We start from the raw sequence: 15,458 nt of genomic DNA, 5'->3' as shown, positions 1-15,458 counted from the left end.
ATTGATTTTAGGTAGTGACCATGCAACGTGCCATTTGTTATATTGTATACTTGGAGAAGATGATCAACCAAGTTTGCAAAGAGCTCAGAGTAACAGTGGACTTATCCAAAATGTTCCTAACTGTCAGACTCAGCAGAGAAGGTATTTATTTTTTTGTATGTAACTCTGACTGTATGGCTCCTTACATGTCTCTTGCTTTTCTTATATCTACACAGAAATTAGATGCATTATTGTTTCTTGTATGTAATATCTTGCAAATGATGTTCTAATCAACATAATTGTACAATTGCAGATATAAGAAGAGCCTTGTGGGGTTATGATACATATGAACAGTGGAAGAATGAATGTTCATCAACTTGTGATTTGGTAATATTTTAAATTTCTTGAAACAATGTTTTCTTACATTAGCATGGCATCACATATTTCTAGAAGAAGGTCATTGTTGCTTAAAAATGTAGCACTTATTTTATTGATTCTGAGGATGAATTGCAAAGTCAGCCTCCAGAAATTGATCAGTTACTTAGTCTAGAAATTTGTGCTGTTTCTACCACTCCAATAAGTTTGTGTCACCTGATTGACACCCGTGCTGGTGGTACACAATAAGTACAATTCATGTGTGGATCAATGCCAGTGTCACTTGACTGGCTCCCCATGCTGGTGGCACGTAAAAAGCACCAGCTGAACATGGTCAATGCCAGCCCCTCGCCCCAATTGGCTTCTGTGCCGATGACACGTAAAAAGCACCATCCGAACGTAGCCAATGCCAGTGCCACCCTACTAGCTCCTGTGCTGTGGCAGGTAAAAAGCACCCACTACACTCTTGGAGTGGTTGGTGTTAGGAAGGTCATCCAGCTGTAGAAACCTTGCCAAATCAGATTAGAGCCTGGTGCAGCCTCCTGGCTTGCCCAGTTCCTAGTCAAACCATCCAACCCATGTCAGCATGGAAAACAGACGTTAAACAATGATGATGATGATGAATCACAATTTTAAAAGTTCTTAGTTTTTAGAACTTTGAATATTTCAGAGAATGCATTAAAAAAATGTTTTATTTAAATAGGCACAGGTGTGGATGTGTCATAAGAAGTTTGCTTCCCAACCACTTGGTACCAGGTTCAGTCCAATTGCATGGCACCTTGAGCAAGTGCTTTCTGCTGTAGCCTTGGGCCAACCAAAACCTTGTGAGTGAATTTGAAAGGCAGTAACTGAAAGAAGCCTGTCATATATTTATATATATATGTGTAGAACTAGAAGTAGTTGATAGCTTCCGCTACCTAAGTGACCAAGTTAGTAGTGGGGGTGGATGCTCTGAGAGTGTTACCACTAGAATAAGAATAGCCTGGGCAAAGTTTAGAAAACTTCTACCCCTACTGGTGACAAAGGACCTCTCGCTCAGAGTGAAAGCTAGATTGTACGATGCATGTGTGCGAACTGCCATGCTTCACAGCAGTGAAACATGGGCCGTGACTGCGGAGGACATGCGTAATGTCAGTGTGTACACACGACAAGGTGTAAGCGCCCTGAGAGAAATGTTGGACATAAGAAGCATTGTATGCAGTTTGCAAGGGAGACGTTTGCACTGGTATGGTCATGTACTATGGATGGATGAGGAGAGCTGTGTGAAGAAGTGCCACTCCCAGACAGTTGAAGGAATCCGGGGTAGGGGTAGACCCAGGAATACATAGGATGAGGTAGTGAAGCATGACCTTCGAACGTTGGACCTCACAGAGGCAATGCTGAAAGACCGAGACTTCTGGAGATATGCTGTGACTGCAAAGACCCGGCAAATAAAGAGAGTTCACGGCTGTATCCTACACCAGTTTCACATAACCAGTCCCAGCCCATTCAAAAGTACCTTGGATTGTAGGGCAACCTGCTGTGCTTGAGGAGACCTATTGAGTCAAGTACATCAACATCAAAATGAAAATGAAATGGAAATTGTAGTTGTGATACCCGTGCTGGTGGCAGGTAAAAAGCACCATCAGAATGAACATGGCTGATGCGAGTGCCGCCTTGACTGGCTTCCGTGCTGGTGGCATGTAAAAAGCACCAACCGATTGTGGCCACTGCCAGCCTCCTCTGGCCCCTGTGCCAGTGGCACGTAAAAAGCATCCACTACACTCACAGAATGGTTGGTGTTACGAAGGGCAACCATCTATAGAAACACTGCCAGATCAGACTGGAGCCTGGTGCAGCCTCCTGGCTTCCCAGACCCAAGTCGAACCATCCAACCCATGCTAGCATAGAAAACGGACGCTAAACGATGATGATGTGTGTGTGTTTGTCTCCTTCCACTGCTTGACAACTGCTGTTGGTTTATTTATGTCTCTGTAACAGTGGTTCAGCAAAGACACTAATAGAATAAGTACCAGGCTTTAAAAATTAAAAAGTATTGGTGTCAATTCATTTGGCTAAAAATTCTTCAAGGCAGTGCCCCCGCATGGTCGCAATTTAATAACTGAAACAAATAAAAGATAAAAGAACAATGAAGTAGAATTATAAATGAAATAAAATGTATCAAGTAATTGTTGAATGAGAGTATGAAAAATATATCTAGCTTTTGTTTAACAGAGCTACTTCACTATTCCAAGCCAGTAAGGAACATTTTTTTTTCTCCTGCAGTTATTTCAAATCTTGTGTTGAGATGATAAGAATTTCATAGTAGTATATTTGTAGATATCCTGAATAACATTGAGAAGTGAATTCAAAATGATGTGTACATATTTGCATCTTGCAGTCATAAGAAAGAAGTTATGAGGGGTTGTTGAATGAAGAGTGGCTATGTAGTTTAGAAGTTCAGTTTTCAATCATATGACTGACACCATTGTATGGAATCTTAGGGCTGTTTCTTATGCTATACCCATGGGTCAACCAAATCTTCTGGGGTAAGATTTGGTTGATGAAGCCTGTTGGATATATAGACATATATGTGGAGATGGCAAAATCAGTAGAATGTCAGACTAAACACCTTGGTGCTATTTGGTTATGTCCCACCAAGTTAAATAAAATAAACACCAGTCAAAGTACTGAAGTTGATAAACAGTACACAGCACAGCCACAGTGCAGTGATTGAAACAAGTAAAAATAGTAGAGAAGATTAGTAAGAACAATGTTATAAAAAAGATTAAGGAAGATTATCGGTGTTTCAAAGTTGGTTGCTAACATACTGATTGCATCAGGTTGGAGTGGTGCTACACTAGTAAGTGGCTTAGTTTATAAAATTGCACAATTAAACTTGAAGAGTAATTAACTCTTCACCTGTCATAACTGGGAATTACTGACGGGTATTTTTTTCTCATTGCTGGATGGATGTTTCTAAAATTATATATTGTATATTTTGATGCAATAATTATTATATATCTTGTAATCAGATTATGGGAAAATGGGTTTTAAACTGAAAATATTCATTGTAGTGCAACTCAGCACCATATACAATAAGCTTGTTATTATATAATTTAGAAGGCAGTGTGCTGGCAGAATCTTCAGCAATTCAGACAAAATGTTTAGCAGCATTTCTTCTGGCTTTATGTTCTGAGTTCAAATTCTGTTGAGGTTGACTTTGCCTTTCATTCTTTTGGGGGCTATAAAATAAGTTCCAGCCTTGTGTCTTTAGTCAAAAGATATATATAGTTCAGTTTCAAAATGCAAGAGGCTAAATATGTAATAAACAATATTTTGTTTTGTTTTAACTTAAACTAAAATAACATTTTTAAAACAAAATTATTATATCAGTGATAATACATGATGGTTATATCAGTGGTAATACATAATAGAAGGAAAACCTGGATTGAAGTTTAAAAATCCACTGTTAGTTCAAATTTAACAAAAATTAAAAGTTTATTGAAGGAACTAGCAAATGCACCTGTCCTTTGGATATTTTAAGTTGCTTTAGTGGTATTTTTTTCACTAAATGATTGAACTACTGAGAAGGTTTATGAGTAGCATGGCAATCTATGTTTCCGATTAACCTAGGAACAGAAAATCAAATTGAAATCTGGTTATTGTGGAGGTTGTTGCACTTAAATGATTATAGAACATATAAGTTTGCAAGCAATGCAAAGTAGAGCTACTGAAGTGTTTTGGGAGTTGATTATGGATCTGGACTACAAAATATAGTTGTTTTTTAAGCATATTTTGTTCACTCTTATTTTCATATATAACTTAAACACGTACATCTTTTTGAACATTGTCATTTTATAAGATTTTGCTGGCAAATTTTTTAATTAATATTTATTTACATGAAAGAAAATTACCAGAGACATAACGTGTTAGGTGGAGATAAAGAATACACACACCATCCATTTTCAGTGTAACCCTAATCCTAATCCTGACCCTAAACACCAGGTGTGCATATTCTTTACCTTCACCCACATTTTGTGCTAAAAATAACAGCTAAGATTTTTTAAACATTTATTTACAGAAAATTACTGGAGACATAACACATGTGTTATCGTTGCAGGTAGGCAGTCAAAATAAACAAATAAATGGACAAAATCCTTTCACTTTTATAAAAGGTATGGAAGACCCTACATACAAAAAAAAACTATGTCCATTTACACAGGAGCTCTATGCAAAGTGTTATAGTGCATGACTATCCTTGGGGCATAAGTAATGTATGTGTAAAGTTTCGTGAAAATCAGTTGAGAATTGTGGAAATGTATACGTTAGTCATTATATACACACACACACTATCATTTATATATATATACTAGATGATAAATCAGTTATTTTTGACAGAACACATATGGTAAACTAATAGATAATGGGAGAATATCAGTGTCTTTTAAAGTTGTGTTTTTGTTACTGTTGCCTTAGTTTTCAATATTTTTAACGGTGAGCTGGCAGAATCATTAGCACGCCGGGCGAAATGCTTAGCGGTATTTTGTCTGCCATTACATTGAGTTCAAATTCCACTAAGATCGACTTTGCCTTTCATCCTTTTGGGGTCTATTAAATAAGTACCAGTTATGCACTGGGGTTGATGGAATCAACTGAAAAACCCTTTGTCTATCCTTGTTTGTCCCCTCTATGTTTAGCCCCTTGTGGATATAAAGAAATAAATATTTTTAACTAATATTTTAATAGGATATTTTCTATATTGTTTCAAGGTTTCAGATATAGAAAGTACTTCAAACAACACCATGAAACCTTGTTCGACAGTAATAGACACAGAAAGGAACCAATTTTCTCCAGATTTCAACTTCACCTGTGAAACTGATAATGACAATACATTAAATATTTTCTTTCCCAATGATGGATTGGTTGTAGGTACCTATACTTTTAGTATTGTGACTCCAACTTGTGAAACAGGTGAGTGCTAATGACTGTTTCTTTGTCTTTTGAAACTCTTTACACTATTTACTATTCATCCAATTAACAATCTATAGTCTCATTTTTATATGGGCACATAAGAAATCTGTTATTGAGGTGGAGGTGGGTGGGATTATTGTCATTAGATAAAAGTTATTTAGTGTGTTTTAGATTTTTTACTTATAAATATTTAGCATTCTGACTTTTGCATTCAATTCATCATCATCATCATTTAATGTCCATTTTCCATGTTGGCATGGGTTAGATATTTTGATAGGAGCTGCAAGTCAGTAGACTGTGTCAAACTGTATTATCTGCTTTGGCATGGTTTCTATGGCTAGATGCCCTTCCTGAAGTGTGTGAATATAAGTGAAGTGATACAGAGAATTGGACAGGGTGTTGGGCAGGGGGATAAGGGGAAGTTTCATAAGAGTGTCAGGAGAGATGGGACAGAGGTGACTAGCAAGTGAGGATATTGCCCAAAAATGACCTCAAAATTGTGTGACCTGACCTCTTTTCTGAGGTGATTTTAGTAAGAAAAAATAGTTGTTGTGCCAAAAACATAGCTTATTTGGTAGCCTTTGTATTGGGTCATCCCATAAATAATGCAGTTTTTTTATACTTTTACTTTTTCAAAATTAAGATAAAGTTCTTTTTGAATCTAAAATATACTCTCTTTCATTTTCTACAATACTCTTCCATTTATCTGGTAGACTTGCAAGGCTCCTTCTTACAAAATTCACTTGTTCATGACAAAAAATACTCCTCCACTGCTGTTCTGACCTTGCCTATAGGATTCATATTTTTTCCGTCCAAATGATTTTGAAGACTGCAGAATAAATGATAATCAGATGGGGCATCGTTTCCCATTAGAACTACTCCAGCCTTTGGAATGTCATCCTCACTGTATGTGGCCGAGCATTATGCTGATGGAAGAACACCTTTTGTTTTGAAACCAAAGATGGTCGTTTTTCTTCTAGTGCTGACTTGAATGACCGAATCCAAGCTTCTTTGCTAGTTCCTCAACAGTTACGACAGGATTTTGTTACAGAGTTTGCAGGACGTCCTTGTCAAGCTCTACAAATCTTCCAGGATGAGGCTTGTCTTCTAGGCTGTAGTTTCCTACTTGGAATTTCTGGAACCACAGTTGAGACTGGCTTATTCTTATTGTCTGATCCCCGTATATTGCATTAATATTCCTCACACTCTCTGTTGCATTGTTGCCTTTATTGAACTCATAAAGCAAAATATGCCGAATATGCTCCTTTGTCACTTCCATTATAGCTTTGAAAAAATAACTGTTAAAATCGAACTGCACTCTTCAAAACTTGAATTAAGAAAAAGGACAAGGTAAAATTACTACCTGCTTTTATAGCAACTTGATGCAGGTAGTTTATCCTGTCCCCCTCTGACTTTTAGTTCATGCAATTGAAAAAACAGCCATTACTTATGGGATGACCAATATATATAGATAGATGATAAGTAGCTTTCTTTATTATAGTGCAGATGTGACTATTTCAGAGAAACATTATTTTCATTATTCACAGAGTTCAAATTGAAAGTGAGAAACTGTTTTCTCTTTCTAATAAAACCTGGTCATTGTAGAGCAGTGTCTTTCAAATAACTAAAGCTGGTTGTTGAGGTAATGTAGAAAATGTGTAAATGAAAATAAAATATATTTGGTAGCTGAAAGATTACTGAATCTTTTGATACCCCATGTGTCAAAATCAGCAACTCAGTTTCCAAATTCATAAGGAACATGCGTGCACACACACACTCACTCTCTTTTATATATATAGATAATCCGTACTCTCTTTTCTTACCTTCTCTTTTACTATTTATGTTGATGCGATTCAGAATATTGCTCACAGCATTACATTAATGATAGAATACAAATTCACCATTCTTCAGCCAGGATACTAACACTTTCTGTTCAGCTACTATTGCTACACAATAGTTTGAGTATGCTATGATTAACTTTAATATAATTCTAATATTTTGTATAGAGGGGCATAATAATAAATAAAAATATGTCTGTAACTATGTAATAGTCTCTCAATATATTTTCCTCTTTCTATAGAAGTTACAAATCCAGAATTAAATTTAGAACAAAAAGTTGTACTTCATGATCCTACGGTAAGATATGTTATAATTGTCTTAATATTACTTGGAAATGTTATAATAGTCGTAATATTACTAACAGTACAAGTATATAAAATTACACTATGTTCATGCATAAACAACTCATGATTATGAAAGGTATAAAAAGATTGTTATATGACAACTTCTGAACCACCCTGTCTATTTCAGTTTTTGTTTAAGTATCATGATAACATTGCTGAAAATTTCAAGCATCAAGCAGTACAGTATGGAAATAGAGTAAACAGATGAACTTTATAATGTATCCCTCGTTGACATTGTGAACAGGCTTGAACATTGGGCAGTAAGCTCTGGCGGTCCTGGACAGGACATTGTAGGACTTGTTATGAGCATCAGAGGATGGAGTCTTCATTTAAGATTCATGTTATAGTGAATTAAAGTCAGGTTGTCTGTGGCTGTTGCCAACAGCATTACATTTCTAATGCAAACTTCATATAAATTACCTGTTTTTATCAACAACAGGAAAACATTTCTAAAATACACTTTAAAAAGACTAGTTTGATATGCTATTTATTCAGTTTCCTATAAAATTTTTAGTTTGCTGAATCTGCTCCTGGCGAGGTTATTACAGTTACTCAAACTCCATGTTTGATATCTGAATATAAACTGAAGCACCCAGCTCTTCTTACTGGTGACCCAATGTTGCCTCAGGTAATTGCTTGTCTTCAATGATTTGAATGATTTTCTTAGCTTGCTTTTTTTACCTTTTGTTTATTAAAATATTTTTTTGCAAACTTCCATCATCATCATCATTTAACATCCACTTTCCATACTGGCATGGATTAGTCAGTTTGACTGGAACTGGTAAGCCGGAGAGCTGCACCACGTTCCAGTCTGATTTAGCATGGTTTCTACTGCTAGATGCCCTTCCTAACGCTAACCACTCCAAAAGTGTAATGGGTGCTTTTTACATGCCATTTACATGACATATCGTTATATTTGTTGATGACTTCATTTGCTACTTTTTAAAAATTATTTTGTAATTACATCTGTGCTAAAATATTAAATTTGTCCAATCAGTATTGGCATGGGCTTCATCCTTCACAAGTAACTAAAACCAATAACAATAATAAATGCTGTTAATTGATGAGATTTACCAGTAATTTAGGAAATTTTTACTGCGAAGCCCTATATTAATATGTGCACTGTCAAGTGAGTGAAGAAGGAACATTGGCATTTGGATCAGTTGTATGAACAGTAGTTTATCACAAATTTAAATAAAAACCATTTCCACTGGGAATAGTGTTGGTAAAAATGAATAGATACAAGGTGATATTAAGATTTGTATTCTGATAAAAATAAATAAATCATTCTGCACCTTGTATATAAATTTCTTTTTCTGCACAGATGAGGGTTTCAGCTTCTATAATCTTAAAATTAAGTGATGTTCACATTTCTGAATGATTTTTATGTATTTTCTAAATGCAGATCTTGGAAAATTTTAAAGGAGTTCAAGAAGAGCAAAAGTTTGAAGCATCTGAAGAACCTGCAGAGGTGCTCAAATTTGTCTCTCCTAACACTGTGTCTCCTGTCAGTTTTATGAAAGTTACCAATCAACCAACCATGCTTTCAAACCCTAGTGATCTCAGTTCATTCAAAGAGACAGTATTAATAAATCAAGCAAACTGTGATTACCCTGATAGATATTCACCAGATGATTGTGGGCAACCATTGAAATATAGTTTACAAAGGCAGTTAAGGAGTGCCATTGTTAAAAAAGGTTAGATTTTATTCAAAGATTTATCATCTTTATTATTATTTTGCCTTTCATTCTCATGGAGTTCCTCGTATACCAAGACTGGTTCAGTTGACTGTTTCTCTCCAAATTTTTATTGACCCTGAAGTAATAAAGTAAATACTAGTCAAGTACAGGTCGATTAAATTAACTACTACTCTCCCTCAAAATGTGTGGCTTAGTGTCAGAGTTAGAAATTATCTTTCTTTAAATATTGGTTTCTGATGTGTGCCATAACCAAAGCGATAGTTCAGACTAAACCAATTGTTTTGTGGTACTTTATATTCTAGAATCTGCTTCATATTTCATACCTATTGGATTGATAAAACAAGTAAGAGAAAAATGGGGTTAATGTATTAACTGTACTTCTTCCTTACTAGTATTTAAGAAATTATCATCATCATAATAGTTGTATCCCATAATCCTAGCAATAGTGTTTCTTAACCCTTTCGTTACTATATTTCTGACCACCCCTCATGAGTTTCAATTAAATTCTAAAATAATCATGAATTAAGACTAGTTTCATTAAACTACTGTAACTTTTTTACTTATCAACATATTAATGTGATATTTGGAACATAATTAAAGAAAGGGTTCTTAATCAATTCTATTGCCTAACTTTTGTCTCAAAGTGACTAATTACAAGTAAATCCAGGTAAACTGAGCAAAAGGTAAAAATATTAAAATTTTGTTTAAACATCACCATAGAAAATAAATCATCAGCTAATATTCAATTGGGTGTGCAACAAAATTTTGATATAGAAGAATTGTGCACATCATTAGATTATCAGTTGAATTTAATGCACAACAGGTGTACCGTAAATGTGAAATAAACTGAAATACTGGAATCCACTTAAATCCACCGCAAGTTTGACCAAACTAAAAAATCGGTTAAAAAATAATATACGGCCCTGGTTATGGTATGGAAGTGATAAATTCCAGACCACATCATACCCTAGGCCATGCTGACTAACATTATTTTCCCTGTATAAAAACTAAATCCACAGCAGTATCCAGTATTTGCTTCACAAATTTTCCAAACTTTGATCCCCCATTTCGTGGGCTTTCCTGGCATATACTGTTTGTTTACATTCTGCATAACAGTTTGTTTCTGCAGTGATCGTTTCAAACAAGCATACTGAAAAAAATAAAAGTCTAACGGTTTCGCTTCCTAAGAAAGACTATGGATAGAACATATCTCCTCAGAAAAATTGCTAATAAAAACATTTTTAAAGTTTTTACTTCATTCCGATGTAAAATAGTCTTTGCTGTCACTATCACCGCTTTCAGTTTCTTCAGAATTGCTGCTTTTGGTTTCGGATACAGAAATATCCTATTCATTCTCGTACACCACGTGCTTTTGTACCTCATTCATTCTTTTTCTCGATATCTCCATATTTTCCATTGAAAAACCTTTAAATTCGGAATCACTGCTTGATAGCATGAAACTCCTATCCATTTTCAAAGTTGAAAAAAAATCGACGCTGAAAAAATGTGGAAAAAAAATCTCCCAAAATTCACTGAGTTCAGATATCATGTCAAGCAATGTCCGATACTATAACTCAACTATTTACAAAGTGAAATCACATATTTTCACAAATGTACTTACAAGATTTGTACTTAAATTCACATTTAAATAACAATGGGTACTTGCGGCCGGGTTGGTCTTATGAGCCAAAAAATTTTTCAGCTGGCTTCAGCCGGGTTAGTAGCAAAAGGGTTAATTCTCTCTGGTTCTTCTTTTAGCAATATTTAGCAGGTTGAACAGCATGGAGGCTCCCTTGTTAAATAATGACTTTGTCTTAGTGTCTTTTAAAACTGGATGGCCCATATATCTACCTTCTCACAGCTCATCATCATCATCATTTTAGATCCCTTTTTCCATGCTAGCTTGGTTTAGACTGTTCACCATGAACTGACAAGTCTGAAAGTTGCACTGAGCTCCAATGTCTGCTGTGGCAAACTGTATGCTCTTCTGAATGCCAACCACTTCACAAAGTGTACTGGCTGCTTTCATTGTGGCACCAGCACTGGTGAGGTTACGAAGTATTCTCGACTGAGTTGGGTATGGTACTGAGGGATATGAAAGTATGATAAAAGGACATGAACAAGTGTCTTGCTAAGTGGTTAATACATGGATTCCTTATCTAGAAAGAGAGAGAGAGAGATGTGAAGTCAAGGTGAATATGAGAGACAGAAATGGGATAGAGGAGCAGAAAAGGTGGGTGGGTATATAAGCATACTAGAGTGGAATTAGTGTGATGAATGATTGAGTGAGTGCATGAGCACTTGATGGGCCTATTTTAATCTTTGATTGAATAGGGTTCCTATGACACTGTAAATGCCTAAACCTGAATAATTTTGCAATATGATAACATCACCTGATCATTGGGTGTCTGAGGAATATCTTAATATGTTGCAGCAAACCATAAATTGTGGTTTTTTCCTATACATTTCTCTCCAGTTTTGCCATTTCTGCAAATGTTATAAGTGTTACCATTCCTTCTCTAATCTATGAAAAACATCATCAGTAATGACTTTTCATGTTATATAATGAGGATTTCTGCAGTTGAAGATGACAGGACCTTGTTTTGATTCAACACTTGTCCAGCCGATGCTAGCATGGGAAGTTTACATGAAATTATGAGGAAGCTGATGGTATATAAATTTATATGTACACATATACACACAACCTATACTTGTAAACCACTTGCATAAGGCCCATGTGAGATGGCCTGGGCCTGTCAGAATATTGCATCCCAAAGTAATTCCTCTATGGTGAATACTTCATGGAAAGTATGCCAGTGGAGGTGAGGAACAAATTAAAATGTTCGAGGACAGCCTAAAAGCATCTCTAAAAGACCTCAAGCAGTTCCTAGGAGCTGCTTGTCTAAAACAAGTTTGAGTCACCCTGAGTACCAAAAACGTTACACTTTACATTGTATAGAGAGCATAAAAGAGAAATACAGAGAAAGTTAACATAAGAGGTTTAGGATGAGTGCACATACTAGGCTTAGTGACTTGCAATGAGTAAAGGATTGCTATACACATACCCACACATTTACATACAGTGAAAGATATAAAGAATAATAGTGATAGAAGAGGAGGAGGGTGGGAGTAAATGACAAGTAGTTATAGGAGGAGTTCAGATTTTGCAAAGATAGGTTTCCAGTGGAGTAGAATGCAGTTGTGTTGATAAAATTTAGAAAAATACTTATTGCAAATATACAAATGAGAAATTTGTTTTATTTAATTTTACCTTAAGGTAATAAATAATTTTCTTTAGAAAATTAGTATTCATTTCATCATTTTGTACATGCACCAGACAATTTGATAAAAAGTTAAATTCTTATTACTGTATGTTTGCCATATTTCCTGATATTACACACAATAACTTCTTGATATTACCCATGGTTGTTTTCACATGAAGATGTCATTGTTGGGCTTAGGTTTTGTTATAAATTATCACAGATGACGATCAGTTTGAATCCTATGAATGGAAGTTTCATGAAGTGGCCAATATACGACGTCAGAAGATGGATCGGGCATCTAGTGATAAGGAACCATTTGACAGTTGTGAAAGGTTTGATCTTATTTCATTTTTAGCTTTTTTTTTTAAAGAATTATATTTTACATCATTATATTCAGATTGTTGTTTATCATGAGAACTAGAACTATACCTATTTAGAGAACCTATGGTTGGCTTAGTAGCATTTCCTGTAATCCCTCTGTTGTCCCTCTATGTCTGTTCTTGTTATAATTAGCTACTCAATAATAACAGTAGCTATGTGCATATATGCAATCATGATTATAAACTTAGTGGGTTTGTTTTTCTTTTTGTCATTTTTAACCAGGAGGGAAGGTAGTGCCCTTGCTGTATTACAGGCAAGTGGTTAAACTCTACCACCCAAGTAGGCCATGGCAGGATTTTATTTGAGAACACAGTGCCAGAATAAATACTGAAAGGCATCTGATTTGACATTTTTATGGTTTCACCAATCCACTACTTTTGATTATAATTTTTTTTAATTTAAAAAAAAAAAAATTTTTTTACCCTAATAGGATGAAAGGCAAAGTTGACCTTAGTAAGATTTGAAATTGCTGCACTCAGACCAAATAATGTAAAATATTCTATCTGATGCTTTAATGACTGCATCAATTCTCCACCTTTATATAATACTGTACCTGACCATACTCAGTTGCTCTTCCAACAGCTTATATTTCCATTTTTCTAATATTTAAAAATTTTATAGAAAATAATAATAGTGCTAAAATGTGAGGAATCCTTCCTGCACCTGGATGGGTTTCAGGAAACAAAGAGAGACGGCATCTAGGCTATAAACATTTATCTAAATGAAATAATTTATTTCTTTTTAAAATTTGTAACATTAAGTTATATAAATCCCTGGACATTATTGTTTTTATTAGAAAACCATTTTTGTCAATTTGGCATCCATCTTGTATTGACAGTGGTTTGAAAGTCCAAACATTTGCATGACATTGTCAGAGACTAGCAAGCTGGGACATTGCATATTTAGGTATATTGAAATGAAGATTGATGCACTTTTCTCAAACCTACAAGGTACAATGTATGCATAATAATTATTGCATTACTGACTTCATATAAAGTTAAAATTGACTATTTTAGCTATCACTATACTTTTTATATTACTTTAATCCTTTAACATTAAACTGGCCAGATCTAGCCTCACTATTATGTCATTTTAAAAATAAACAATCACATCGTCTAAATCTTGAAGCTGCAAGATTAATACAATACAATACAATGTAAATAAGCATTACATTTTACTCCACTGGCCTTCATGGTTTGCCTTGCCACCTAAATGCTGGTCGTTTTGCTTGTCACTGAGCTAAACTTAATCATTAAGTGGGCCCTGACTCAGGTTAATATTCCCTTGATTCTGAAGTGATGGGAAGAAAACAGATGGTCTTACCTTTTGTCGCTGGGTAAGAGGTAGGTGCCTTATCTAAGACATTGTAGTTTGTGACTCTTTTGCACTCTCCCACAACCTGGATGCTGCAGTAAATGGGAGGGTCACTACTTCTGTAGCCGAATGGTACAAAATCCTTAAGTATCTTGTCAGTGAACCATTTCTTCCGGCCTGTGGTGTTTGAGATGTTTGGAGGAGCCGGGCCACTAACAGCGAAGTTCTTGTCATCGTTGGCAGTTCGCCTTACTGTGGCATCAAGTGATGCCCATGAGGGTGCTTGGCTGTTCCGATGTCTTAGCCTCACCATCGCCCATGGTAGTGCCATTAGCATATTGGCTTACTTCAGTAGGTTCCGTTGAACCTTGTGGTGTACAACCGATTGAGGCACTTGGTGTTGAATTGATGTTTGCTTTCTTCCTCTTTCCTTTTCTTTTCACCTCTCTTATGTTTGTGTTTTCTTCAGTCTTTGATTTGTATTTTAATGTGATTTTGTATTAAATATGGACCAAATACATGTTATATATGCAATATAATGGAATAAATTTTTAAATACTTTTACAGAGTAATCTGAATGTTAAATGGTTAACTTTGTGAAATGTGAACTGTTTGCAATGAGAATGTTTAACTGAAGCTGTTTTTATTTTTATTCAAAGTAAAATGAAAACAGATAAAATTGAATACCTCCCTAAAATAGATCACCGGCGAGTTTCCTGGATGAATGGTTTTATGATGTTCAGTCAGATGAATAGGAGAAAATTTATTAAGTAAGCTAATCACTGACCTTGTTCTGTCACACATTCCTTTGGGGTTGTATATCTTCAATTATTAATTCCTGTTTTATTAATAATAAACAACCTAATATTTTGTTGTTTAATCTTTGGGATTATCTAATTTACCTACAATGATAATTAATACTAAATTCCAAGAATTATTATAGTATTACTAATCTTTTATTTATATACTTATCTTTTATTTGGAAATTACATGCTCATTATAACTAATCTGTTGCAGAATTTTGAGCTGTCAGATTGATACTTACTAATAACATATTCACATGTTCTTGTTAGAGGTGGGGAGGGAGAGCAAAAGCAAACGTTCGAGGACAGCTTAAAAGCATCTCTAAAAGACCTCAATATTATGGTTGACTCCTGAGAGTTTCTTGTTCCAAACCAACACAGCTGGTGCAATCTGAACCGAAATAGTTGAAAACTAAAACAAATGCTGCTGACCAGAAAAAGCTAGTACTTTATCTACATTATTCAGCGTATCCTTTTCTAGGAACTGTGTCATTTGAGAGAGATTTT

The 15,458-nt window shown here is 35.1% G+C and overlaps 1 protein-coding gene across 3 annotated transcripts in view; it reads left to right on the top strand.

Moving 5' to 3' along the window:
- Nucleotides 1-15,458, top strand: part of LOC106870516 (uncharacterized) — a 32,716-nt gene that overhangs the window by 14,507 nt on the left and 2,751 nt on the right. For 2 of the 3 annotated variants that reach the window (XM_089359851.1, XM_089359852.1), the window contains exons 5-12: nt 12-141; nt 293-366; nt 5,106-5,307; nt 7,388-7,443; nt 8,005-8,118; nt 8,896-9,187; nt 12,674-12,785; nt 14,808-14,918. In XM_089359851.1, coding sequence (XP_089215977.1) covers nt 12-141; nt 293-366; nt 5,106-5,307; nt 7,388-7,443; nt 8,005-8,118; nt 8,896-9,187; nt 12,674-12,785; nt 14,808-14,918 — 1,091 coding nt within the window. The remainder of the gene's footprint in view (nt 1-11; nt 142-292; nt 367-5,105; nt 5,308-7,387; nt 7,444-8,004; nt 8,119-8,895; nt 9,188-12,673; nt 12,786-14,807; nt 14,919-15,458) is intronic. The other variant, XM_089359853.1, reaches the window with a different exon arrangement.

Source organism: Octopus bimaculoides, chromosome 11, assembly GCF_046866305.1.
Source record: "Octopus bimaculoides isolate indiv1 chromosome 11, ASM4686630v1, whole genome shotgun sequence".
Classification (NCBI taxonomy): domain Eukaryota; kingdom Metazoa; phylum Mollusca; class Cephalopoda; order Octopoda; family Octopodidae; genus Octopus; species Octopus bimaculoides.
Note: the sequence above shows the minus strand (reverse complement) of the source record. Positions and strands in the feature narration are given on the sequence as shown.